This window comes from Silene latifolia, chromosome 7, assembly GCF_048544455.1.
Source record: "Silene latifolia isolate original U9 population chromosome 7, ASM4854445v1, whole genome shotgun sequence".
Classification (NCBI taxonomy): domain Eukaryota; kingdom Viridiplantae; phylum Streptophyta; class Magnoliopsida; order Caryophyllales; family Caryophyllaceae; genus Silene; species Silene latifolia.
The window spans coordinates 110,341,507-110,368,822 of NC_133532.1; the positions used below are offsets into that span (position 1 = coordinate 110,341,507).

The window sequence follows — 27,316 nt, forward strand, 5'->3', positions numbered from 1 at the left end:
CGTGTGAATCATGTCTCATTGGCAAAATGACTCGAATTTCCTTCAAAGGTGTTGGAATGCGCGCTAGTGACCTATTAGGACTCATACATACTGATGTTTGTGGACCTATGTCAATTACCGCTAGAGATGGCTATAGATATTTTATCACTTTCACAGACGATTTAAGTAGATACGAATATGTCTACTTAATGAAGCATAAAAGTGAGTCCTTTGAGCAATTCAAGGAATACCAGAACAGGGTACAGAACCAACTGGGTAGAAAGGTTAAAGCACTCCGTTCAGATCGGAGTGGCGAATATCTTTCAAATGAGTTTGATCAACACCTGAAAGACTGTGGAATCGTTTTGCGCTTAACTCCACCTGAACACCTCAATTAAATGGTGTGTCCGAACGGAGAAATCGAACCTTACTTGATATGGTTCTATCCATGATGAGTCACACGGTAGTGCCTGATTCATTATGGGGTTTTGCTCTTTTGTCAGCTGCTCTTATACTTAACCGAAGTCCGACTAAAGCTGTCGACAAGACTCCATATGAAATGTGGAAGGGAACGGTCCCTAACTTGTCCTTTATTCGGGTTTGGGGCTGCGAGGCTTATGTCAAGTGGATACACGAGGATAAGCTCGGCCCGCGATCGGTCAAAACATACTTTATAGGTTATCCAAAAGGAACATTTGGTCATTACTTCTATTCGCCTACCGAACATCGAGTTTTTGTTGCGGCTAGTGCGACGTTCTTAGAGAAAGAATTTCTCGAGAACAAGACGAGTAATAGAACCTTCGAGCTGTCGAAGATTCCAGAACCAACAACCGAGGAACGGATGGAGGAAGTTGTTCCTCCAACTGATGATACGGTTAATATTCCCGAGGAACCTAGGAGGTCGGGTAGAGTCTCTCATCCTCCTGGACGAGATACATTTGTATGGTCGAGGAGAATGACGTTTTACTCCTAGAGAGTAATGAACCCGCTACCTATAAAGGTGCTATGGCCTGTTCCGACTCAAAGCTATGGCTCGAAGCCATGCAATCCGAGATGGACTCCATGTATGAGAATGACGTATGAGATCTAGTTGATTTACCTAATAAGGTAAAACTTCTACAAAGGCAAGTGGCTTTACAAAATAAAGCGTTACGCCAGAGACGCGCAACCGAGATACCTATAAGGCACGACTAGTGGCAAAAGGTTTCACTCAAGTGCACGGATTGCATTATGATGAGATTTTTGCACCTGTAGTCATGCTACGTTCCATTCGGATAATCTTAGCGATTGCCGCTTTTCATGATTATGAAATTTGGCAAATGGATGTGAAAACCACCTTCTTAAACGGTTATTTGGAGGAAGAGTTGTACATGGTGCAACCCGAAGGTTTCATAGATCCTGAACATCCTAAGAAAGTATGCAAGCTTAAGCGTTCCATTTATGGACTTAAGCAAGCTTCTCGGAGTTGGAATCATCGTTTCGACCAGGTGATAAAAGAGTATGGTTTCACTCGATCGGTCGAAGAACCATGCTTATATATCAAGTCGAGTGGGAGCAAGATTGTATTCTTGATATTGTATGTCGATGACATACTCCTGATTGGGAATGACATTCCTCTCCTATCTTCGGTTAAAGAATGGTTGAAGAACCATTTCCAGATGAAAGATCTGGGTGAGGCACAGCGCATTTTGGGAATCCGTATCTACCGAGATAGATCACGACGGATGTTATCACTTAGTCAGGAGTCTTATTTGGATAAGATTCTTGAGAAGTTCAGCATGACCAACTCCAAGAAGGGGAACCTTCCAATGACGTCTGGGATGCAGTTGAGCAAGTCTCAGACACCCACGACGCCTGAAGGGATTGAGCGCATGAGTCGTGTTCCTTATGCATCTGCAATAGGATCGATCATGTATGCCATGATATGCACACGTCCAGACGTGGCATATGCATTGAGTATGACGAGTCGGTACCAAAAGACTCCAGGTGAAACACACTAGATAGTCATTAAAAAACATCCTCAAGTACCTACGGAGGACTAAGGATTGGGTATTGACTTATGGAGGCGATACTAAGCTATGCGCAATCGGTTACGCAGATGCTAGCTTCCAAACGGATCGAGATGACTCAAAATCTCAGTCCGGGTTCGTCTTCACTCTTAATGGTGCTGCGGTCAGCTGGAAGAGTTCCAAATAGAGTGTTGTAGCAGATTCTACTATTGAATCCGAGTACTATGCCGCTTCGGAGGCAGCAAAGGAAGCGATATGGATGCGTCAATTCTTACAAGGACTTACGGTAGTTCCTAGTTCGAATGACTCGATCACCATCTATTGTGACAATAGAGGTGTCATCTTACAGGCTAAGGAGCCAAAGTCTAGCATCAAATCTAGACATGTACATCAGAAAGCTCACCTAATCCGTGATTATGTGGAGCAAGAGGAGATAGTGATAGACAAGATTGCGACGGATGATAACATCGCGGATCCTCTCACTAAACCGTTGAATTATGATAAGCATGTAGGGCACGTTATTTCCATGGGAATTAAACGTGTTCTCACGAGTTGTAGTACTTGATTATGGATTTGATACATTATCTTTTTCATATACTATTTATAACTTCATCGTTTTATTATAATATTTTGTTTTTCATGTGGATTGTACTGACAACATTGAACGCCACAAAGTGAACTGAATTACATTATATTTGTTTGGTCCGTAATCGCCCATGTGAGCTGATAACTCCGGCTATTATATTATGCAGTCGATTGATGGTGGGTTCAACGACCCATAAGTCAAAATGTTGACTGATCGATCACAAATGCGAGATTATAACGATACCTCGTAGGACAAATTTTTGTGACAACGTAATGGAGTCCTAAATGTTTAAAACATTCGGTGCCAGATCGTGGATAGGACATCCATTGTGTTCCTAGAGTCGATTCTTTTGACTATCGACTGTCTCTTGGGATTAAGGTAGTTTTTGGGTGACTTTGGTTTCTTTCTCACGGTCTGCCGTAACTGGAGGCTAAGTAGATTTTTTCTGGGTCATTTCATACTGTGCTTACATCTGCAGGATTCGAGTTGAGGAAAATATCCAACCCTTATCAGGTATAGTTATTTCTCAGGGCCACTTGAGGAGTTGTAACTAAAATGCATGGCCATGCTCGAATGATGATTCGTTTATCAGTTAAGTTACTCTCTAGTCGGGGAAACCACTCTTGATGATGATCGCTTGTGAAATACGACCTTTGTGAATACGGATTTGCAAATTGTTTTACATTGAGTGGGAGAAATTTTAGGATATGAGAATCGGTTATCGCACATACACTTGTGAGGACAAGTGGGAGTTTGTTGGAGCTTGTGTCCTCCACAAATTAGTGTGATAACATTTGTAAATCTCTTACAGGTTCACAAGGGTATACTTCGTATTTTAATCAGTTGATTAACGATTACCTAATAACGGTTGGCTTGCTAGAAAGTTTGACGTTATTATCATACAGATGGCGGTGATCAACTGGTCCCTAAAGGTCACACCTATAGGATGTGTTTGAGAGATGTGGTTATAGAAATATAATCACATTGATGCCTTATATGACTAAACAGTTAGTCAATGTGTTGATGAGACAATTATTTAATGAAGATTAAATAATATTAGTTGAGATGAATTAACTGTCAATTCGTAAATTGAATATAATAAGTTATATTTAATTAAATGTATGTAATGTTAGCTTGGACGAATTAATCTGTTAATTCGTAATTAAATGTAATCGGTTATATTTAATATCAACAAGATGAATGTGTCATAGTGGTAATAGTGAGGGTACTCAAACCAAGAGGTCATGGGTTCGATCCTCACTAGATGACAATTTACACATTTTATACATTTTTGGAATAACCGAAAATAAGAGAAATAACTCTCTTAACTTTGGTAAATTGGGCCGAAATTATGGAAAAGAAAATCCACCCTATTTCTCCATATACTCGGTTGTTATAAGGGGAGATGTGGGAATTTTCTAAACCTAATTCTTTTCCCAATTATTGCCTCCTCTCATCGGAAGAACACAAAAAAAACCTAAAAATTAATCAGTGATTTTTGGATCGATTCTAGCAAAATCAAAGGGCGTTTCTCATATCGTCTTGGGTGCAACTGATAGGCGAATATCAACTTTGATATTGTTCTTAGGCCGTTTTTGCTAGGACCAAAGGTTATTTCTTAATCTTTTACCATATTGTTTATGCAATTTAATTTTATGACTAGCTTTCATCATCTTATAAATTCGTTATAGTCCTTAAATTAAAGGGATGCATACAGATAAATCCCACAAGTGGTATCAGAGCCAAGGCCACGAATTTTAATTTTGATGATTTTCAACTGTTCACGTGGTTACTATTCACAGAGGGCGTCGAGGCAGCTTGTAAGCCTTGCGAAAACCACCATTTCTTTTAGCAAAGAGCGAGCATGGATCGTCGAGCAAGAATTACTGAGCTTTTGGGGGTAAGAGAAGTGATGGTGCAAGACAAATATTTGGGACTCCCCACTGTGATTGGGAGTTCTAAGCGGATTCTTACGACAATTATCCGAGATAAATTAAGTAGACGGCTACAAGGATGGAAGGGGATGTTGAGCAAGGCAGGTAAAGAGCCACTTATTAAGGCGGTGGCGCAGGCGATTCCTACATATGCTATGAGCATCTTTAAAATACTAGCAACCTTTTGCAACGAACTTCGGTCACTTGTGTCGAAATTTGGTGGGGATCGGAGAATGGGTGGAGGGAAATACCTTGGGTTGCTCGGAACAAAATGTGCCAGCCTAAATGTCGTGGGGGGCTGGGCTTTTGAGACTATGGTAAATTCAATCTTGCGTTGCTAGGAAAACAAGCGTGGAGGCTTTTAACTAACGAGAGTTGAATTATGACAGGAGTCCTTAAAGGAAAGTATTTCAGAGATAGATCGTTTATGGAAGCTGAGCTTAGACCGTTATCTAGCTTTACTTGGAGAAGCATATTGGAAGCACGAGATGTTGTCAATTTGGGAGCGAGAAAGAGGATTGGAAACTGTTGGAGCACTAATGTATGGACGGATCCTTGGATCCCCGGTACCCAATCACATCGAATTCTTTCTCCTCGACTTGATAAGGATGTTGGAAGTAGGGTAGTTGAATTGATGCGAGAGGATGGTATAGGCTGGGACGAGGAGAAGATACACGCGTTTTTCTTCCTTTTGAACGAGATAGAATACGTAACATTCGGGTCAGTGAGTCCAAACCTCCGGATGAATGGTGCTGGGACGCAGAGAAGGATGGAAACTACTCAGTGAGATCGCCTTATAAGCTTCTTCATGGGTTGGATAGAGAACCGGAGCATTCAAATTGGGAATAAGATAAATGGCTATGGAACAGAATTTGGAAAATGCCAGTTATCCCGCGGATTAAGGTGTTCTTTTGGAAATTGTGTCAAGATGCGCTAGCCACAAGGAGTAAAATTTTGAAGAGGCTAAGTTGCAATGATACAGAATGCCCCCTTTGTTTCAATTCTATGGAGACTTGTCTTCATATTATTCGGGATTATGGGTGGGTGGGTGGTATTTGGGATGGGCTAGGGTTGGAGGTGGAAGGTGGACATCGGGATGAGTGGGTAAGGGAGTGGGTGGAAGGTTTTATGAGGGAGTTGCGAGGGGAGGAGTGTGTGTTATTTATGACAACATGTTTGGCCATTTGGGAGAGGCGGAATAAGGCGATCTTCGAATATATGGGATGAGCAGGCTGTGATCAAGATGACGCGAGCGTTGGTGAAGGAGATGGGAATGACAAGGAAACAGGGGAGGGAAAATCATGGTGCTATGGGGAGAAGTGTAGGAGCACAAGTGCGACGGATGGAAGAGGAGGTACCTGATTCGAACGGGGGGAGTAGAGGTTGGAAGAGGTCTGGTGGACGGATTCTCAAGATTAATGTGGATGCTGGGGTTGTAGAGGGAGTTGGGGTTAGTGTTGGGGTGGTCTGCAGGGATGAGAGGGGAGAGGTGTGTTTGGGGAGTTACGGTGCAGCGTAAAGGTCAGTGTGAGGCGAAGATGGCGGAGGCGGAGGCGAAGATGGCGGAGGCGGAGGCGATTCTGGTAGGCATAAAGGAAGCGCGAAGGACGGGATGCTCGAGGATCATCGTTGAAGGGGACTGCTTAAGCGTCATCGAGGAGCTGCGTAGCCGTAAACGTGGTCGGCAGGATGTTTTTCTAGTTTATGATGACATTTTTCTTCTTTGTAATTCTTTCGAGTCTGTTGTTTTTTCTTTTGTTCGTAGGGACTATAATCGGGTAGCTCATGCTCTTGCTCATGTGAATCCTTGGTCACTTGATCGACGTGAGTGGAGTAATGCGCTGCCTCCATACATTGATAATATTGCTTGTCGTGATTTAATAGAAATCGTTTAACCCCCACGGGGGTTTTTCTTTCAAAAGAAAATAATAATTCAATACTACTCCATATAACTAAATTAAAGAAACTATATTTCATTCGTCTCCACATTTACTTATCTTTGATTAAAGTATCCTTTAATTAATATAATATAATATAATATAAAAAAAATAAGGGTCAACATATGACTCAAATGGGAAAAAAAACTAGGTTAGACTTTAGACAGGATTCCTATTCTTAGTCCATAGGAGGACTTTTTTTGGCAAAACACCATATATGCTGATAAGCAAGAGTTGCAACGCCTGCTAATCGTTGGTAAAAGGAGGCGACAAGACGGAATTTGATGTAAACTGTTTTTGAATGAAGAGTTCCAAGTTATAATCATCCATAACTAGTCCGCTAGATTAATGGGCATCTTTTGTCTACTTTAATGTCTTAAACAAGCAGAAATCACTAATAGATAATATATATGGAGAAAATAATAACGAGAAAAGAGACCTCGCATGAGTCTCATCAGCCGTGCGAGTGCAACAACATAATTGAGGATCCATCATAGGAAAGTTTCATTATCTCAAGTTCTCTGCTGCTAACAAATTACAGAATTACAGCGACACAGCTTATTCATAAATGAGTGCAGTATGGAAATGTTCCATTCATACAAATTACAGCGACACAACTTATTCATAGAAAACAAATTACAACAATGCAGACTAATTACAAGTTACAGTACAACATAATCGACAACAACAAGGTTATCAACAAAATCCCGCACCTCGCCTTTCTCTTTACTCAGCTCCTCATTCTCGCCCACAGCATCCCAGTGATTAAGCTCCTTAACGCCATTGAATACCCCTAATGATGCAAGTGAAAACCCTTTTGCCCTTTCCGGCGAAAAATTCTCACCAAAACTTAACTGCTCAATTCCTTCAACTTTGTCCTTTAACCCACCAAACACCTTGATCACCTTACCTTTTTCTTCGTCTCCTAACCCCTCCTTCAACTTAACTAATTTTAATCTCATTGCAGACCCGGGTTTTACATCCAATGGACCCTGTAGGTCCTCTGCCAGCCAATCGATGGCCAACAGGTCATCACAAATGGGAAGTACACTGCTTCGCACCACAGATAGATGGGTGTTAGAAGCTGAGTAGTTTGCAAGATCCTCCTTTGTTCGGTACCTGAGACAGTGTGGAAAACCCGAAGATGAGTTGCCCAAGAATGATTTTGAATTTTGTGTTGACAGGTATCGAACTTAGATCATGGTTAATATCGTTCTATGACCTTATCAACTAAGGTATTACTACCATTTTCAGGTCGGGTAATTTTGGAACAACAAAAATATTGGGTCAATTTATCTGTCGAGTTATATTCAATCCATATAAGCAATCCGTCACCAAATTGCAATTTGATAGGAGCTCCTAAACACACAACCACCCCTAAAATTGTAGTCCGTCCTTCCTAATCTTTTGTCCAAAAATTCTTGTGTTCTCCGGGAGTACCGTTGAGAACACCTAAAGCTAATCCACTAAATAAAATATTATAAAAGGCTAGATGTAAGGAGTACGGTCCTCCCAGAGTACACAAAAATTTTTCTCTTTTGTCTAGTTTCGTTCTTGTTATATAGTCCCTCCATCCCAATCATTTGTATGGCTTTGATTAAAATAATAGTCGCAAAGAATAAAAACAAATGATTAGAACAAATGGAGTACATTTTACATAAAAAAAAAAAAAACAATAGGTCAAAGGCATATCCCATTTATCCCAGTTATTTGTTTACTTTGATTTGACACCGGAGACGATTAAAATCAATTTATACATACAAAAACAAACAATACTTGACCGAGTCGGAGGAAAATGGAAATATCATCATCATATTAATCTAAGAACCAGTAATTAAGCACATTGTATATGCAACGAGTATACTTGACTAATCTAAGAAGCAGTAGCTAAAACAAATATGCTGACTACGTCTGGGTCAATTGTTTACTTTGATGACTATTTTAACAAATGATTGAGACGGAGAGAGTAATAAAGTAATCAGATAAATAGATAGAGAGTAGTACTACTACCTGCTGTGGAGCAAGTGAGTAAAGGTGAGGGAGGGAGAAGAGTTCCGCAACAGTGGGCCGGCGGTAAGGTGGAGAACCATGTTCATAGATCGAAGCCCATTAAGCCCATCAACCATGGCAGCCAACTGAGTTGAATTGGCAGAGGGCTTGATGTTGAACAAAACCACATGCTCCACCGTCTGAGACAACGACGACGACGACGACATTCTGTTTGATTGTTTGTTTGGTTATGGCGTATGGGAATTGGGAAATGTGAATTATTTTGTTTTTTTTTTTTATACAAAATGGGAGTCGTGAATTATGTTTTTTTTTTTGGTACCAAAGGAGTCGTGAATTATGTGGGTGTAGTATTTAAATGAGTTTTTGGGAAGAGTTGGTGACTTGTTGTAGTCAATCACAAAATCTCATTGAAGACGGCACGTATCCGTCACTTTGGAGTGACGGATACCATTTTCTCTCACAAATGACCCAAATAGAGGAGAGAGGGAAGCACATGGGGGTGCCCCATCTTGTCCCCTATCCGTTTTGTGAGTGGCATTACCCGTCATTTGCTCCGACCCGTCTTCAGCAAGACTAACTGGTAGTCAAAAGGGGAGTCGTGAATTATGTGGGTGTAGTATTTAAATGAGTTTTTGGGAAGAGTTGGTGACTTGTTGTATTCAAAATGTTTGATTGTGTATTATTTGTGTGTAGTCTGTATTTACATGTTTGGAATTTGTATTTGTGCAATTGTGCGCAAGTTTTTGAACTCGAGAATGATGACCTTAGAATTTTGTGAAAGAATTGACTATGTGAAATAAAATGTCGACGAGTTTTAACAATTGGACACGGGACAATAAAATCGGGAAATCGGGATAGAGAGAGTTGTACTCAATGATATAAAAAAAATGAAAATTTTAAGGGGTCACGCTAATTACAAACATCACAATTCGTAACAACTACCTATACAAGCTGAGTAAGGAAGATCCCTACCTGATGCGGATACAATCCCAATTAGCAAAGTACAAGCAATAACGATCCTTAATGAATCCAATATGTTTTTTTGGTACTAATGAGGGGCAAAGCCCCGAGAACTAATTATTTGCTATTACACGGGAAGTGGCCACCCCAAAAATATACTTCCTTCCTCATTTGTAGGTGCATCCAAGTGAATCGGGCTAGCACTCGATGTAACTCCAACATTTGCTAAGAAATCCACAGCTCGATTAGCCTCCCTATACGTGTGCTCCAGTTTCACTTTCCACCCTTCACTTTCCACCCTGCATCGTATACTAATTTTTTGCAGCTCTTAACGATAAATTTAAGGCTATTACTAACCAGCTGATCTTCTAAAATAAGCTTTATGCAAGGTTTATTATCCATATGGACGAGAACCCTCGTTAAGCCAAGCTCCTTTGCTCGTTTTAAACCGGTGAGAAGTGCTACTATGCTTTCATGTATGTGCAAATTCTACATGAGAGGTAAAAGCCTGTGATGAAGTTACCTGTCTCGTCTCTAAGGATTCCACCACCACCTGCTAACCCGGAGTTTCCTTTAGATGCGCCGTCGGTATTAAGCAAGACCCACCTGTGAGGTGAAGGGCTCCAACGAACAAAAATTTCCACATTATTACATCGTTGCTCTGGGATAAAGATGTCGTACTTATCAAAGGCCTTTTTGGTCGCTTCGAATTGTTGATAAAGGAAAGCTCTTGGATTGATCGGGTTATCACTACTCCTTCCAAAGACGACATTATTCCTCCATTTCCATATCCACCAACACGTAATGGCAAAATAAAGGGGCCAATCATGAACCGATGTGAAAACTTCATTACTCGCATTCATTGTGAGCCACTCGAAAAAAGGCGGACTGTAAAAGGAAGAGCAATCATCATTAATACCCACCCCGTCCCAAATTTGTTTCGACACTGGACATGATCGAAGCAAATGCTCGGTTGTTTCTTCCTCACTACCGCACCTTGGACACAATGGGTTGTCTCCCATATTCCGTATAACACGATTAACATTTACCATGAGTCGACTATGAGCCGCGAGCCACATGAACATGCGTACCCTCTGTTACACTGGTAGGCGCCATATAATACGCCATATAGTGGATTCATTCGTTGTAGTGATAGGAGTTTCTCGAAGATAGCCTAGAGCAGATTTAAGAGAGAATATCCCCGAAAACTTCTGAGTTCCATGTTTGAAGACTTTGTGAAAGCTTCTCAAGGCGAGTTTGGGAAGTTACCATCAGCGGGCTAATTGTTGTCAACAAAATCTTTAAATTTTTCATGAGTCAGCCAACATACTTGGAAGCGAAAGGGTCTATTTACAGCGTTAAGAGGAACAAACCCATTCGGCGATATGAAAATGGGGCAGTGATCTGATTGTATTGCAGGGACATGTCGAACCATTGCTTCCTCATATAACTCACCCCAGTCTCCATTTCAAAGTGCTCTATCTAATCTTGCACTCTGTCGAGTTTCAACCGAGTTGCCTCTTGCCCATGTATGAGGAGGCCCCGTGAAGGCTAGTTCGATGAACTCGCAATTATCAATCCAGTTGTTAAAATTATCGCATCTTCGAGCCATATTATAGTCACTTCCATGTCTTTCGTTTAATGACCGGGTTTCGTTGAAATATCCTGCCATCAGCCACGGTTTTGCCTCGCAAACGCCTCTAGCTCCACCCATAACTCACGACGATTATAAGGATCCGAGCTAGCATAAACTGCAGAAAAGAACCAATGAGGAGTCTATTGATCGAATACGAAAGAGGGGGGGAGGGGTGAATTGAGTATTAAAAACGATGACCACTTTTTCGATCTATATGATGTAAAATAATTTTTTGATTTTATTGATTAAAATCAACTAATTAAATTACTAATAATAAATGCAAAATCGAAATAACAATAATAAAGAGAGAGAGAGAGAGAGAGAGAGAAAGAGAGACAGACAGGATTTTTGAAGTGGTTCAGTTTCACAAGTCGAAACCTACGTCCACTATTCTCGATTAATAATTTTTAGTACCTTTCTCCGGATTACAAAAATTATCAATCCACTCGTATAATCAACTATATGATTATAACTCAGATTGAGTATCGCTAAATACTCTAGGTTGCTCTTACGTTAATAAGAAAAGTACAACGATAAATACTAATCTCACGTTATGCGAGTGAGTACAATATCTTGTGTACTTAGTATCCTATAACGATTTTCTTCGAGTGATTGACAAATATGATGCGCAATTTTTGTATAATGAGTTTAGATGGACTTATGATATGGCTTTTGATTACTCATCTGTTCCTTCAAAATCAAACAAAATAAATGAGAATCGAAAGCATACATTCAAGCCTAAAGTTCATAACTCTAAACCTAGAGCATCTCATGAAGGTACTAGACCTAGAGCTACTTTTGTTAGAACAAAACCTAGAGTACCTTATGTTCCGATTATTAGAGAAAGACCAAGACAACCCAATGTTAAAGCCAAAAGAATAATAAGACAAGTATGGGTTAGAAAGGATCAAATATATAGAGTCACTAACCATAAAGGACCCAACTTAGCTTGGGTACCTAAAAGTTGTATTTGATTCATTTGCAGGTAGTAGTGAAAGAAAATAATCTATGGTATCTCGACAGTGGATGCTCGAGACACATGACAGGAGACAGAAATCTTTTTCTTTCACTAGTGCCCTTCTTTGGTGGCAAGGTTACCTTTGGAGATAACAAGAAGGGTAGGATTATTGGAGTAGGAAAAATTGGAATCTCAACCTCCCATTCAATCGATAAAGTATATCTGGTAAGTGGTCTTAAACATAACTTACTTAGTATTTCTCAATTATGTGATAAAGGAAATAGAGTTGGTTTTCATGCCGATGTTTGTCGTATCATAATTGAAGGTACTAGTAATGTTTTACTTGAGGGTCACCGTATGAGGAATGTGTATATGATTGACTTAAATGTTATCAATACAAATTCTTTTTCGTGTATGAAAGCAACCTCAGATGAGTCTTGCTTGTGGCACAAGAGGTTTGCACACATTAGTCCAACTATTTTAAAGAAACTTAAGTCCATGGATTTAGTTGAAGGCTTGCCCTCAATTAAATTCGAGCAAGAGACAATGTGTGACTCATGTGCCCGCTGCAAACATGTTAGATCCTCTTTTAAACCTAAAAGAATAGTTAGCACTAAACGACCACTTGAGATGGTACACATGGATTTATGTGGACCTATGAGAGTTAGAAGTCGTGGTGGATCAAAGTATATATTTGTTCTAGTCAACGATTACTCAAGGTATGTCTGGCCTATCTTTCTTTCCTCTAAAGATGAAACTTTCGATGAATTTGTGGTATTAATGAAGCTTGCCCAAAATAGATATGATAAAAAGCTTATTTAGATTCGGACGGATCACGGCACGGAATTTGATAATCAATTGCTTATAGAATTTTGTAGGGAAAATGGTGTGGGGCATAACTTCTCCGCACCATGTACCCCACAACAAAATGGTGTCGTGGAACGTATGAATCGAACCCTAGAGGATATGGCTCGTACTATGCTTTTGTGTAGTGGCCTTCCTAGAATCTTTTGGGCAGAAGTTGTTAGTACCGCATGCTATGTGCATAATAGAGCTATGATCCGACCTATTTTGAAAAAGACTCCCTATGAACTTTTAAGAGGGAGAAAACCCAATATATCACATCTCCGTTGCTTCGGGAGAAAATGTTTTGTTCACAATAATGGAAAAGACAATTTAGGAAAATTTGACCCCCGAAGTGACGAAGCTGTTTTTCTGGGATATTCGGATCATAGTAAAGCTTACAAAGTGTTCAATAAAAGAACCTTGTGCATAGAAGAAAGTGTTCATGTTCGCTTTGACGAAGATAATGTGTTTGATAAAGTTGAACAGGAAGAAGAGATCCAGATGAGCCCGATTTCTTTTTAGCAAGAAATGAGCCCTTAAATGAAGATGAAGATATTCAAGGTATCAATGATGAACTAGATAATTTTGCAAACGATCCTAAGAGAAGTGATGAGTCCATAGTTAATTATACTATCGACCCTTCCTTAGATAAAGAAAAAGATCTTGAAGTTATACCTAATGATGTTGTAACTTCCGATCCAAATCATGATATTTCTAATGAAGTTAGTGATACTTCTGAAGAAAATCCCGAGTCCAACTCAGGGGGAACAAATCATGATTCTTAGTCTGCAGATGATGCTAGTCCATCAAATGATAATGAGCCTAGAGTTCTCAAAAAAATGGAAACATCAAAGCTCCCACCCTTTGGACAAAATCTTAGGGGATCTAGAACAAGGCATTAAAACTAGAAGGTCCTTGAATAATTTCTGCTCGTTCTTTTCTTTTCTATCAACCATTGAACCTACCAATATTAAAGAAGCTCTTGCTGAACCTGATTGGATAACTGCTATGCAAGATGAGCTTCAATAATTCGAACACAATAAGGTATGGCACTTAGTGCCACGACCTAGTGATCGAACTGTTATTGGTACAAGATGGGTGTTCGGAAATAAATTGGACGATACAGGACTTATTACAAGAAACAAGGCACGACTAGTTGTCCAAGGCTACAATCAACAAGAAGGGATCGATTATGACGAGACCTTTGCACCCGTAGCAAGACTTGAGGCTATTCGTCTCATTATTGCCTTTGCTACTCATAAAGGAATGAAATTATTCCAAAGGACGTTAAGACAGCATTTCTTAATGGTTATTTGGAAGAAGAAATTTATGTAGAACAATCTCCCGGATTTTTAGATAGCAAGTTTCAAAACCATGTTTATAAATTAGACAAAGCTTTATATGGTTTGAAACAAGCTCCAAGGGTATGGTATGACAGATTATCCAAGTTCTTATTACAAAATAATTTTATAAGAGGATCTGTCGATAAAACCTTGTTCCTAAAATCCGAGGGCTCTAATTTACTTGTTGTGCAAATTTATGTAGACGATATTATATTCGGTTCTACTAATGAAAAATTGTGCAAGTATTTTTCAGATCTAATGACTTCTGAGTTTGAAATGAGCATGATGGGAGAACTGAAGTACTTTCTAGGCTTACAAATTCAACAAACAAAGGATGGTATAAAGATTCACCAACAGAAATATATCAAGGAACTGATTCGAAAATTCGGTATGGAAAATGCAAAATCTTACGATACACCTATGGTACCTGAAAAGAAGATGACTATAGATGAACATGGTAAGTGTGTCAATGAGACTACATATCGAGGTATGATTGGTTCACTTTTATATTTAACTGCAAGTCGTCTTGATATAATGTTTAGCGTATGTGTCTGTGTGCGATATCAGTCGTGTCCTAAAGAGTCACATATGATTGCAGTTAAACGTATCTTGAGATATTTAATTGGTACATCTAATTTGTACTTATGGTTTCCACTTGAGTGTAATTTCGATCTAGTAGGGTATTCAGATGCAGATTATGCAGGATGCTCTTTAGATAGGAAAAGCACTTCTGGGTTTGCTACGTTTGTTGGACCTTGTATTATCACATGGGGATCAAAGAAACAAAATTCAGTTGTAATGTCTACTGCTGAAGCCGAGTATGTATCTGCTGGACTGGTATGTTCTCAACTACTTTGGTTAAAGCAACAACTATGTGATTATGGTATAAATGTAGGTCGTATGCCTATTATGTGTGACAATACGAGTGCTATAGTAATTTCTAAGAACCCTGTCCAGCACTCGAGGACCAAACATATAGATATTCGACACCATTTCCTACGAGATCATGTAGAGAAAGGCAACATTTCACTTGAATTTTGTAGTACCGAAAGGCAATGGGCTGATATCCTGACTAAGCCGTTAGCTAGAAAACGCTTTGAGTTATTGAGACTAGAGATTGGTTTAATTAGCGATAATTAAATTCGTCATAATTATGTCAGGGAACCTGAATGACTGGCTAGGAAGATGAGATTGTACGATTGTGTCCGTATATTTTTGTTGCAAGTTTAATTATGTTAAAATAATGTTTATTTTACGTGTTATATCTTGCTTATGTGTATGGTAATATTTAATATTCTGCATAATCACATTTCCTTACAAAAATTCGACAAAATCTACAATAAACTGTCTAAATACAATAAAGATATTTCTATCTTATTATATTCCTACACAAATCCTGCCTAAACACCAACACAAAATTTTCTTTCCTAATCTTATTTCAAAGAGGATTCTTTTCTTATTATTGTCATGTAAGAAATAGGAAATAGTACCAAAACAAAACAAAAAAAAAAAAAAAAAAGGGAAAGTGCCGAAAAAAAAAGGAAAGCACGAAAAAAAAAAGGAAAGTGCCGTGAAAAAAAAAGGCACGAAAAAAAAATAAAAAATAAAAAAAGGTGCCGAAAAAAAAAAGAAGGAAAGGCATAAAAAAAAAATTTAAGGAAATTGGTATTATTTTCTATCTTTAAGGAATTCTATTCTTACCAAAACACAAATTCCTTATGCTATTTAAACCCTGTTAATCTCTCCATAATTCTCATCAATTCTAATCATCTTAAACCCTAATACATTTTGCTAAAACCTTCAAAATTAATAATGGCAAATCAACCTACAACCCATTTTCAATCCAAGAAACATGTTGTTATTAGAAAGAAGGTAACCCAATCACTGCCAAGAACCACCCGCTCCGTCACACCACCCGAGACCCCACGCTCCCCACGGTCCGTCGACCTACCCGACAACGACAAGAAGCGACGAAAATTGGTTAAGGGTAAGGGAAAGTTGGTTTCGGAAATTGAGGTAAGTTCAAAGACTGAGAACTATATACTTCAAGATGGTTCTTCACGTATTCTCTACGCACAGCATATGGATGATTACACTAACAATGGACTGAATAATCTTCTATTAACTCAAGTAGAACGAAGGAATATCAATCAAGTTGCTCAATATCGCATTCACGCAGGACGAGTTTATTCGATTGATTGGTTAAACAACTAATTAAATTACTAATAATAAATGCAAAATCGAAATAACAATAATAAAGAGAGAGAGAAAGAGAGACACACAGGATTTTTGAAGTGGTTCAGTTTCACAAGTCGAAACTTACGTCCACTATTCTCGATTAATAATTTTTAGTACCTTTCTCCGGATTACAAAAATTATCAATCCACTCGTATAATCAACTATATGATTATAACTCATATTGAGTATCGCTAAATACTCTAGGTTGCTCTTACGTTAATAAGAAAAGTACAACGATAAATACTAATCTCGCGTTATGCGAGTGAGTACAATATCTTGTGTACTTAGTATCCTATAACGATTTTCTTCGAGTGATTGACAAATATGATGCGCAATTTTTGTATAAGCAAATTGTAAAATAAGAATTAAAGCTCAAAAAATTTTGCTTAAAATATTTTTCTCTCTGAAAGTGTAGATGTGTGTGTCAACTTTTATTGTTGAATGAATGAGAGTATTTATAGTAGTAGAGAATTAGGGTTTAGGAATGTTCTGGAAATATAAAACCCTAAACGACTTGATGAACAAGTAAGATGCAAGAGTAGAAGGAGTTTGGCCTTCTAGGGTTTCGGCCACCTAGGGTTTCGGCCTCCCTAGGGTTTCGGCCTCCCTAGGCTTCCTTCGGTCCTATTCTTGCTTCCATAGCCCACAACAAATCGAGATAGAATTTAGTTAAAACCCTAGGTTGCATGACAATATAAATATCGTGTTACAAACCAATAGTTTATTCAACTTAAATTCTTATTAATTAACTCCAATTAAAATAAATACTCTCTTATTTTATAAATCACTAAAAATATATTTTCCAAAAATTAACGCATCATTTTTGTTTAGCAATGAAGTTATGGCTATTAGGTCATAACTTCAGTAACCTTTAAATCAAAAAAAGTAAAACCATTACCAGATGACGACCTATACTATCTAATATTCAGTAGATCTTCAGTAAACGAATCGTCTCTTCACAAGTCTCTCATCTTGAGTCTCGTGGTTGATTTCTGATGTTGATCTTGCTTGAATACATCAATCAAGTGTATTTGAAGTCGTACCTCCTTGGTCCAAACTTCAAGCTTGCGTCATTGAAATTGTTCCTTTCTAATTAAGACTTAAGCACACAATTACACGCATATGTTTATAATATTAAGTCCACATACAAATTATTACTGTCATTATCAAAACAACTAATTAGGACTAAAGGTCCAACAACCAAGGAAGCTCCCCGTTTCGAGAAATCTCCACGGTTATGTACTGTTGGTGTTCTACGATTGGGTTGAGCGAGACAATGTCCTTCTTCCAGTAAAGCCATATGCCCCCACTGAAGCCAATAGCATTGAATCCAATATGTAGAAGAGTAGTATTCTGCTCGTCCCGGTCATTTGTTTGCCTTTGATTTTGAAACAAAGACTAAGGAAAGAGGAAGGAGTCAATTATTAGATGACAAGTAGATCAAATTGCCTGTAGAGAATCCAATTGCCCATCAAAGGCAATCAAATAATGTTTAGACGATTGATGATTAAGAGTTTTTAACTTTTGGGTAAATAATGTTTAGACAATTAATAATTAGGAATTTATGAATGACGGAGTAATGCATGAACACTATCTAAAACACAACCTAATCTTTATATAGCAAAAACTAATGTGCGACTCAGCGAAGAAGAGTTGGTCGGTCGGTCGTCTGACCACTTGTTGTCGACCAGCGTCAAGGTCAACCAGTAATGTGTAAAGTTTATGAATGAATGTATATTGAAGCAATGAATTACATCGACTTATATACTACTTTTACGATCTTAATGTGCAAGCTAATGTCCTAGAGAATAGGAGGAAAATAGGTAACAAATAACAATAATATACACAAGATAATAATATGCTATATACTTGAAGATTGTGCTTGATCATTTCCATGATTTGCGGAATTGGTTGACTTGATTGATTGAGTGGATAAGTGCATATCTTCTACATTTTCGCTCAAGATGGACGGTCTTTGACGGAGTCCAATTTTGGAAAATAATTCGATAAACCGTGGCTTATGAAGGGGTTTGGTGAGTGTATTAACGAGTTGATCGCTGCCATTTATATGTTGAACACGAACGGTACCTTGACGAACTTGCTCATTGACAAAGTGAAACGAGAGGGCGAGATGTTTCGTTCGAGAGTGAAATACCGGATTAGCAGAATAATGTGTTGCACTCAAGTTATCACAATAGATAGATGGCGGTCGAGTAGCTTGAATACCAAGCTCTTGGAGAAGAGACATAAGTCATAGAACTTCGGACGTTGTGTCTGCAACAGCTCGAAATTTGGCCTTAGTGGAAGAGCGAGAGAGAGCGGGTTAAAGCTGAGATAGACAAGGTAACCCGATGTAGAAACATGACCCATCGCAGAACGCGTGAAGACAGAGAGGTGACGAGGTGTAGACACCTCAAAATGTCTACCTAGCCTTAAGGGTACCCGATGATGAGGCTAAAATTAAATGACTATATAGCAAATTAAATGTCTACCTAGCCTTAAGGGTACTCAGACTCGGTCAAAGTCGAGGATGTAAGCTGAATACCCAAGTGAAGCGTGCCTCGAAGGTAGCGAAGAACCCGTTTTAGAGCAGTTAATGAGTCATAATTATATGCATACTTATGCCTCCCCTTAATTACTTTTGATACGGTTTTCGTGCTAAGTTATAATAAATACATGCATTTTATGTTAGAATATTGTTACTTCCGCTATTTGGTGTTTAATGCAGGAATGATGCATTTGAGGACCAGCGGAATGAAATGGGCATCGCGAAGTGGGCATGAAGGAATACACTAAGTATGGCACGAGAATCCATAAGAATGAAAGAAGAGAAGTTAAGAAGACAACACGAAGAAAAGAGCAGAAACAGAGTGGTTCCTCGATCAACTACACGCAGGCTCGATCGAGGCAGTTGGTTACTCGATCGAGTGCACATAGGCTCGATCGAGGAACCTATATTCGTACCCAAAGTTTAGTTATGCTTTATTTTTACCTAGTTTCATATTTCTCTAAAATCTCTCTAAAACTCTTAATTTAGTTTATTGCTCGGATCTTCTAAGCTTGTTCTTCATTATTATTACGATATTGCTATTAATCTTTCCTTAATTATTAGGGTAAATTAATAACTTATACCTCCAATAACACACTTTTTCAAATTTTATACCTAAGATAGTTTTTCTATACCAAAATTCTCTCTTTCTTTTATACCTAATACCAAATCTCTAAAATTGACCATTTTACCCTTATTAATCAATCCCCACCCATTCTCCCCTAATTTAGTCCCCTCTCCCCACCAGAATAGCCTACTCCACCATGACCAACCTCCTCCCCTAACAACAACAACACCAGTGCCGACATCACCACATTACCACCACCTCCCACCCTCCATCACCGTTAATATCAAACACCAGCATATTCATCCCTCTAATCACACCTGCACCACCACTAAGAGGATAGTGAAAACTTACAATTGTACTACTACTTACCAAATTTACGCATCCCAGTTTCTATACAAAGCAAACAAATCTTTACACCCGTTTTTACCAAATACGTGATCCTAATCGTCTTCGAATCAGTATTTAATTTGATTGTGGTGAAGGTGAATTAGGGATTGAAGTGGAAGTTGTGTTTTTCGAAGCATAAGTGAGATCGTCTTTGATGGAATTAGGGAAAGCTGATTGTGGTGAGGCGAAATAGAGATTAGAGTGGCCGCCATTGTTGATGGTGGGGTGGACGTCGAACAGTAGTGGTGAGATAAGGTGGTGGTAGGTTTGGCGGCAAATGTTTTAAGGTAGGTCTTCTGGTGGGGCGATAGGCTGAAGGCGGTAATTTGGTGGTGATGAAGGGTGGACAGGGTTGTGGTGATGGTGTTGTTGCGGCGGCAACACCGGTTGGGGAAGTGGTGGCTTGTAGTGGCTATGGTGTTATTTTGGTGGGTACAGCCGTACAGGGGGTTTTGGGTTTAAATGGGTTAGAAATGGGTAGTTTATGATTTAAGTAAGGGCAAAATGGACAATTTGAGTGATTTGGTATTAAGTATGAAAAAAATAGGGATTTTTGGTATAAATTTTGAAGAAAAATTATTCTAGGTATAAAATTTGAAAATTTATGTTATTGTAGGTATAAGTTATCAATTTACCCTAATTATTATTATTCAATCGTTATTCATCTTTTATTGTTTTTCATCGTGTTTCTTATTATTGCTATTGTTGTTCTTCCTTTTAGTATGAGTAGCTAAGCCTTTAATCTAGGGTGAAAGGAAATCTAGGTTGTTAGAAAGGGTTAACTTATGAATTGATTGTTAAATTGCTTTTGATTGTTGTTTAATTATCGTCTTACATCTAGTTAATTAATTACTGATCAGAATTGGTTAATTAGTATTGCATAAACTAGGATTTTCACCGACCGGGTTAGTACTATTATATGGCACGATAATTGAATTACACCGACTTAATAACAGCGATTGCATGTTAAGTTTAGATCTAAAAAAACATATTAGAATCGGCCAATCATATGACTTTCAACAATATAAATTGCTCAATCAATGAATTAAACCTTACCCTTGGATGGCTACCTAGTGAACCTAGACTCCTTTATTATTATTGAATTTATCTTTATTTACATCGCAATCAATTTAGAAATCAAACCAATCAAATCCCATAAAATTGTTACCTTTAAGACAAACTTAAATATTAACAAACTAGAACAATTAACTCGCCTCCCTGTGGATTCGACCATTTTCTGCCACTAGCTACCAGTTAGTAGTAATTTAGAATTTATTTTGATAGACCAACGACTGAAAATAACCCTATCAAATTTGGCGCCGTTGCCGATGAGGCAACAATTTTTCTGTTTGTTTTTGTTTATTTTTGTCTTTTGTCTCAGGGAGCATCAGTTCCTTGAGACAGTTTGATATTTTCTTGTTGTTTTCGTGTATGCCCAGGTCTCACAGGTCAGACATTGTATCTTTTGATCCTGAGCCATAGAAGATTTTGCGCTATAGACGAAAATTTTAAAGAAAAGTAAGTCAAGTTACACTTAACTACGAACGGTATAATTTCGCAGAAGATTCGTCCTTTGAAGAGGACACACTTATTTCTGCACCAGTTACTCCTACAACATTATTAATGTCACAAGTTTAGGTACCCATATAAACAAGAATACAAAATCTGATTGTGCCAAGTGTCCAAGAAAAATTAAAGGAATTATCAGCGGGCTACTAAGATATAGTACCTCCATAACAATTCCCCTCATAGATTCCGAATGACTTGGAGAAACCTTTCCCACTCTCAACTGGAAGTCTCCAACCTGGTACTGGATCCCCTACAAGTTTAAAGAAGCTATGAAGAGTAAAAATCAACTTAAGAGTTTTTAAGAACTGCCTACAGAACTCAAAGGCGATGGCAAAGAAGAGCATCATACACTTTCAAAGGTTGCCCCAGAAGATGATAATCAAAACTTTTACAAACCAAACTATAACCAAATAGCTGGATCGAAAATGTTATAGGTCAAATATTTACAGCCAACCATCAAAAAAACATTCCTGAGCAACAGTAGCTAAGTCATCCGAACAATTTTATATATTCATTTAAAGACTTGTAGTTGTGAATCATGCATGGCATATTTTATCCTCACAAGTGATTCTACTTGATCAGTATAAGCAAGCACCTAGAACAGTAGAGTTACATGTCTCCATGAAACAGAAAGCTTTGTCTCTCTAAGTCAGGTAAAAAATCACGGTGAAACATTACCTCAAAATTAAGCGATACTCTAGATTTGTATGATTGCAACTTCTCCATGATTAACTGTATATTTGAATCTGCTTCAAAAATAATTCGCTGGCCACGAATTATAAAGTAATATTTGTCGGGTTGATCTGGTATAGATATACCAAGAAAATCGCGTGCAAATTCAGCTGCCATTGCCGGCTCTGATTAGCAACAAAAACATACACACACTTAGGGTACAGCCTAAAACCAAAAAAGTCGCTACATTCCCATTGAAAATGGTTACAAAAATCAAGGAATTTCAAACCTCGAGTAATGGGTTTGTAGAAAGTGATGATAGATTTCCACCTTCCTTCTTTAACACCATTCAAACTTTCGACACACTGCGAAATTTCATTCATAATTTGGGTGTTGGCAGTAGCCCCAGCACTGGGAACCCAATGTAGAACCCTAAACAACACGACCCGAAAGACGCACAATCAGATCAACTCAACGAGGGAATTAGATAATTCAAGACCTAATTTAACAAGGGTGGGAATTAGTGTTCACCATTTGACAGGCATGGTGAAGGTAATTCTGGGAAATCAATCAAGAAATTTGTATCTTCTTCAAGCAAATTACCTAAAAACCCATATGTATAATCAGATGATGAATAAAGTAGCATTGCTAATTACGGAGTACTATACAACAAGAGCTTCTTCTCAAAAAATGGCATCCGAAAACAGTAATTACTGACCCGGTACCGTCTTATTCCATAATTTGTTATAGAAGAGAGATAAAGGAAGTACCAGTATTTTTTTATCAGCTCCCAATCTTTGTCTTCGATTTTCTAGGGTTTGGCAAGTTTTTCTGGCAATTGTGTGCGATTTTTCCGGTTATTTTTTTACTTGGAGAAAAAAAGAAAATTGGTTCTGAAAATATTTTTGAAATCCTAATTGGATTAGTATTTATCCAAACATAGAGTTTGTGCATCATGCGTTCACTAGCTCCGATCATTGTCCGATCTCTGTGAAGTTTCATGACCAAATTCATAATAAAGCCCCTCCTTTTCGATTTGAACTTATGTGGACTCTTCGAGATGATTTTCATAAGCTCGTAAAAAAGTGTTGGCAATACCATTTTCAGGGGTCTTATATGTTTTGTCTTTCTCAAAAATGCAAATATCTAAAGCAGAAGGCTAAAAAATGGAATCAATCTACTTTTGGAAATATTTTTAGACAACTTTTAATTGCGGAAAAAAAAAGTTAGAGAATATACAAAATCAACTTGGTTCATCACATAGTACGACTTTAGAAGTCGCGCAGTTGAAATGGCTAAAAAAGCGTGATGCCCTCCTTGACTATAAACGCGTTTATTGGCAACAAAAGACTCGTATAAATAAAGCAAATTTTGGAGATAATAATACCAAGTATTTTCAAAATCATGCCACTATTAGACGTAGTAGAAATGGAATTAAGCAGTTTATAAATAAGAATGGTGCTTGTATTTCTGATCAAGACCTTATTAAACAAGAAATATCTAGCGAGTTTGAGCTTAGATTTTCAAAAAATCAACTTTGTCATTTTGATAAAAATGAGGATTTTAAGTCGATTAATGATTTAATTACAGAAGAAGATAACAAATTCTTACAAGTAATATTAGTATGGAAGAGGTTAAACAAACTGTGTTTAGTTTAGCTGCGAATAAAGCTCCTGGTCCCGATGGATTTCCTATAGAATTCTTTCAAAAATATTGGGATATTGTAGGAAATTCTGTAACTAAAGCAGTTTTAGCTTTTTTTCATTCGGGTAAATTACTAAGAGAAATAAATCATACTTTCATAGCTTTGATTCCTAAAATTGATAATCCTCAAACAGCAAATCATTTTCGCCCTATTAGTCTTTGTTCGACAATCTATAAAATTATTTCGAAAATCCTGGCTACTCGTCTGCGTAGTGTCTTGCATAAGATTATACATCCGTTTCAAGGTGCTTTTACACCTAATCGCTTTATTCAAGATAATATTCTTTTAGCACACGAGATTTTCAACTCGTTTAAACGTAAAAAAGGCAAAGGTGGCTGGATTGCGATTAAACTTGATATGGAAAAGGCATACGGCCGATTAGAATGGAGCTTTATTGAGGAAACTTTTAAGCAAATGGGTTTTAATGCTAAATGGATTTCCTGGATTATGGAATGTATAAAAACTGTTTCGTTCTCGATGTTAGTAAATGGAACACCCGGAGAAGTTTTTAGATCCACTCGAGGTATTAGACAGGGAGCCCTCTGTCGCCGTATATATTTATTATGTGCGCCGAAATTTTAGCAAGATCTTTACAGAAGAACAGTGATCTTAGCTCTGGTGATATTGGTATTAAAATTGGATCTGGGGTGGAGAAAATTCATTTTCTCACCTTTGCGGATGATACTATCATTTTCGCTAAAGCATCTAATCAGAGTTGTAGAACCATTAAGTCTATTTTAGATAAATTTTGCACGATATCAGGACAATTTGTTAATTTTGACAAATCCACTTTTCAATGCACTAGAAATATTGAGCGATCTCTTCGAGAATCCTTTAGAGGTATTCTCCGTATGAACGAGGAAGCTCACTTGGGTAAGTATTTAGGATGTCCTATAATTGATAGCAGAGTAACTAAAAATACTTTCGACAGTATTATTCAATCTTCTTGCAACCAATTATCGAAATGGAAAGCGAATTCTCTATCGCAAGCAGGTAGACTAGTTTTGGCCAATGCTAATTTAGCCTCGAAGGGAACTTTTCAAATGCAAATCTTCTTTCTCCCCTCATCAATCCATAATAAATTAGATAAGATTAATAGAGTTTTTTTTTGGAATAAGAATCCTTCACAACGCTCCCCTAATTTGATTGGCTGGCATAAACTGTTTGCCAAAATCGGTTGGTGGACTGGGAATAAAATCTTCTGAAACAGCTAATAAAGCTCTTCAAATGAAACTTTTATGGAAAATTGTTATGGATAAAGAAAGTATATGGGTCAAAGTGATAACTAAAAAATATTTGATAAATTGTTCACTCTTTGATCATAAGCCTAATTCAGCCTCTTCTTGGCAATGGCGTAAACTTATGAGTCTTCGGACTATATTTAGAAAAGGACTGAGATGGCAGGTAGGTGTGGACGCGGGCCCACGGGGGCGCTTGGGAGAACAAGCGTTTGCATTTGTGGAGTCGCCACCAATTTATTGTGGAAAATTGGAAACCGTTCGAGTACCTCGTGTCATGTCAAGACACAAAGTAGTGACATGAACTCCAAGAACTCGTTACCCTTAGCATTCTATGTCTAGAATGACTCTCGTGGATTTCAATGAATACGGATGTTCACAGAGATCTGGAGTAAGGGGTGAGGGGTGAGGGTACGTATTAGGAAGTTCTTTTGATCGAACACCTAATCCCGCCCGCCTCGATAGCGGCCTCTACTAATGATTAGGGAAAATCGTCTATACTTGATATATTGTCGATTATATGCATGCAATGCAACATCCATTGTTTTAATCCTAACATGTGAGAATTAGAATGTTTGACGAAACGAGATGAACTAAGTTTATGTTTTAGTGATGCTCGACTCGAATGTAACGAAAGTGCCCTCGTAAGAGGAAAACGATTAAGATTAATTAAGGTTGATTATGGTGGAGTTGGTCAAATTGGTCGGTCACGCAAAACGAGGCTGGTACTCAGAAGGATCCGAGCTTACGTGGTCGAAAGTTCAAGCACGTAGACGCCAAAAAGCAAGAGCGTGGTCTAGAATGCAAAGGGAGAAGAGAAGGGCGGACACTCGCGTGAGAAATATGAGGAGCGAAGGCTCCTATTTATACTAATCACGTGAAGGAATTAGGTTTTCGGAGAGACTTTGGAAGTGAATCTCGAAAAAATACGAAAAATACGCAGAAAAGGACTTGGGAAGAGGCGCAGCATGCACTGCGTCCCTTGGAAGAGGCGCAGCACCTGCTGCGTCTGTTCCCAAGTGGTTTCCTCCTGCGGAAGAAAGATTTCCGTGTTTAATTTATGGATTAACGGATTAATCTTATTTTCCTTAATATTTTGTATGAATATTACGGGAAATTCTTTACCAAAGATTAAAAGATTGTGAAAATATGGAATAGAAATATCCGGAACATTCCAGAACATTCTGACTCGGGATTTAGCGGTTATCAGAAAATGAAGACGGTTTTAGGCCCGGACTCCAAATGTACTCTAATTACTGTCAAAACGACCGTATCGGCGCGTAGATGACAATTAAGAGGTAGACACAAATGTTTGAGCAATCACTTGATGATAAACTTAGGAACTGTCACAAATCGTTCCGCGTACCAAACATGCGGCACAATCATCACCGGGTGGTTTGCGGGAGGTGCAGAAATGAGGTATCTACAAAGCCCCCACTTTGACTGAGGCTTGGACAAGGCGAAAGTCAAAGTATAGCCATCAGGTCAATCGAAGATTACAACTTGATGACTATGGCGACGCGAGGCGGCTCAAAGGGTCTGAACCAAGGACCTGTCGTCGAACATTTTAGAGTCTGTCGACTATCGGGGAGGGTCGTTTAAAGTCCATTAGACTACGTAAGGAGGCTCGCCAGCCATAAGAAGAGACCATACCTGAAACTTCTTTCTCATAATGCTCCTAGAGGTGCATAGGAGCTAAAGGATAAGCATAAGAGCTAAAGGTAAGCGTAGGAGCTAAGGGTAAGCATAGGAGCTAAGGGTAAGACCTAAAAGATATATAAGGATTATGCTCTAGGGTGTGGGACCCTAAATAAAAGCATCGATGGGGAGGAGGCCAAATGTAATTTCAACCTAAGGGGTAACTAAGGCTCGAGTGTAAGAACTCTGCCGGTCTGGGAACTTCTGGAGAACGACACCTTTATCGCACTCCGTGGGGAAACAAGAAGTACCATGAGTAGCAGGACACAGGCGGGAACTGCTGGGGGAAATCTGCTTGGGTCGTCTTCAAACAAACTTCAGAAGAACTTGAGAAGGACGATTGTATGTCGTGAACTGTCGTTGGGGAAACCTTATCGGAAATTTATCTCCATGTCTCGAGAGGGATTGTCTATCCGCTTACTCTCGCTGGGGGATTATAATGAAGGCGTGTCGAAACACCTGTCAGAGAATACTTGCTCGTTGTGACAAGCATGG

The 27,316-nt window shown here is 38.5% G+C and overlaps 4 protein-coding genes across 7 annotated transcripts; 2 read left to right on the top strand and 2 right to left on the bottom strand.

Moving 5' to 3' along the window:
• Positions 1 to 4,438: 4,438 nt before the first annotated feature.
• LOC141590512 (uncharacterized) lies at positions 4,439 to 4,849 on the top strand. Its single transcript, XM_074411101.1, has one exon. The coding sequence runs from the start codon at positions 4,439 to 4,441 to the stop codon at positions 4,847 to 4,849; it is 411 nt and encodes a 136-aa protein (XP_074267202.1).
• Positions 4,850 to 6,046: 1,197 nt separating this feature from the next.
• On the top strand, positions 6,047 to 6,403 carry LOC141590513 (uncharacterized). Its single transcript, XM_074411102.1, has one exon. The coding sequence runs from the start codon at positions 6,047 to 6,049 to the stop codon at positions 6,401 to 6,403; it is 357 nt and encodes a 118-aa protein (XP_074267203.1).
• A 522-nt stretch (positions 6,404 to 6,925) lies between these two features.
• On the bottom strand, positions 6,926 to 8,828 carry LOC141592529 (stress-response A/B barrel domain-containing protein UP3-like). Its single transcript, XM_074413237.1, has 2 exons — positions 8,456 to 8,828; positions 6,926 to 7,564 (listed from the first exon to the last, which is right to left on the bottom strand). Exons 1-2 carry the CDS (start codon positions 8,659 to 8,661, stop codon positions 7,108 to 7,110), a joined length of 663 nt encoding a protein of 220 aa, XP_074269338.1. The 5' UTR covers positions 8,662 to 8,828; the 3' UTR covers positions 6,926 to 7,107.
• An 81-nt stretch (positions 8,829 to 8,909) lies between these two features.
• On the bottom strand, positions 8,910 to 23,089 carry LOC141592530 (mediator of RNA polymerase II transcription subunit 20a-like). 4 transcript variants are annotated; one of them, XM_074413241.1, is made up of 6 exons: positions 22,951 to 23,082; positions 22,712 to 22,783; positions 22,470 to 22,612; positions 22,187 to 22,365; positions 21,669 to 21,758; positions 8,910 to 11,166 (listed from the first exon to the last, which is right to left on the bottom strand). In XM_074413241.1, the coding sequence occupies exons 2-6, from the start codon at positions 22,723 to 22,725 to the stop codon at positions 11,116 to 11,118; spliced, it is 477 nt and encodes a 158-aa protein (XP_074269342.1). In that variant the 5' UTR covers positions 22,726 to 22,783; positions 22,951 to 23,082; the 3' UTR covers positions 8,910 to 11,115. The 4 variants fall into 4 exon arrangements, with proteins under 4 accessions (XP_074269342.1, XP_074269340.1, XP_074269339.1 ...); XM_074413242.1 differs by lacking the exon at positions 8,910 to 11,166 and adding an exon at positions 20,548 to 21,548 and having other exon boundaries at positions 22,951 to 23,080; XM_074413239.1 differs by lacking the exon at positions 8,910 to 11,166 and having other exon boundaries at positions 17,224 to 21,758; positions 22,187 to 22,350; positions 22,951 to 23,089.
• Positions 23,090 to 27,316: the final 4,227 nt, after the last annotated feature.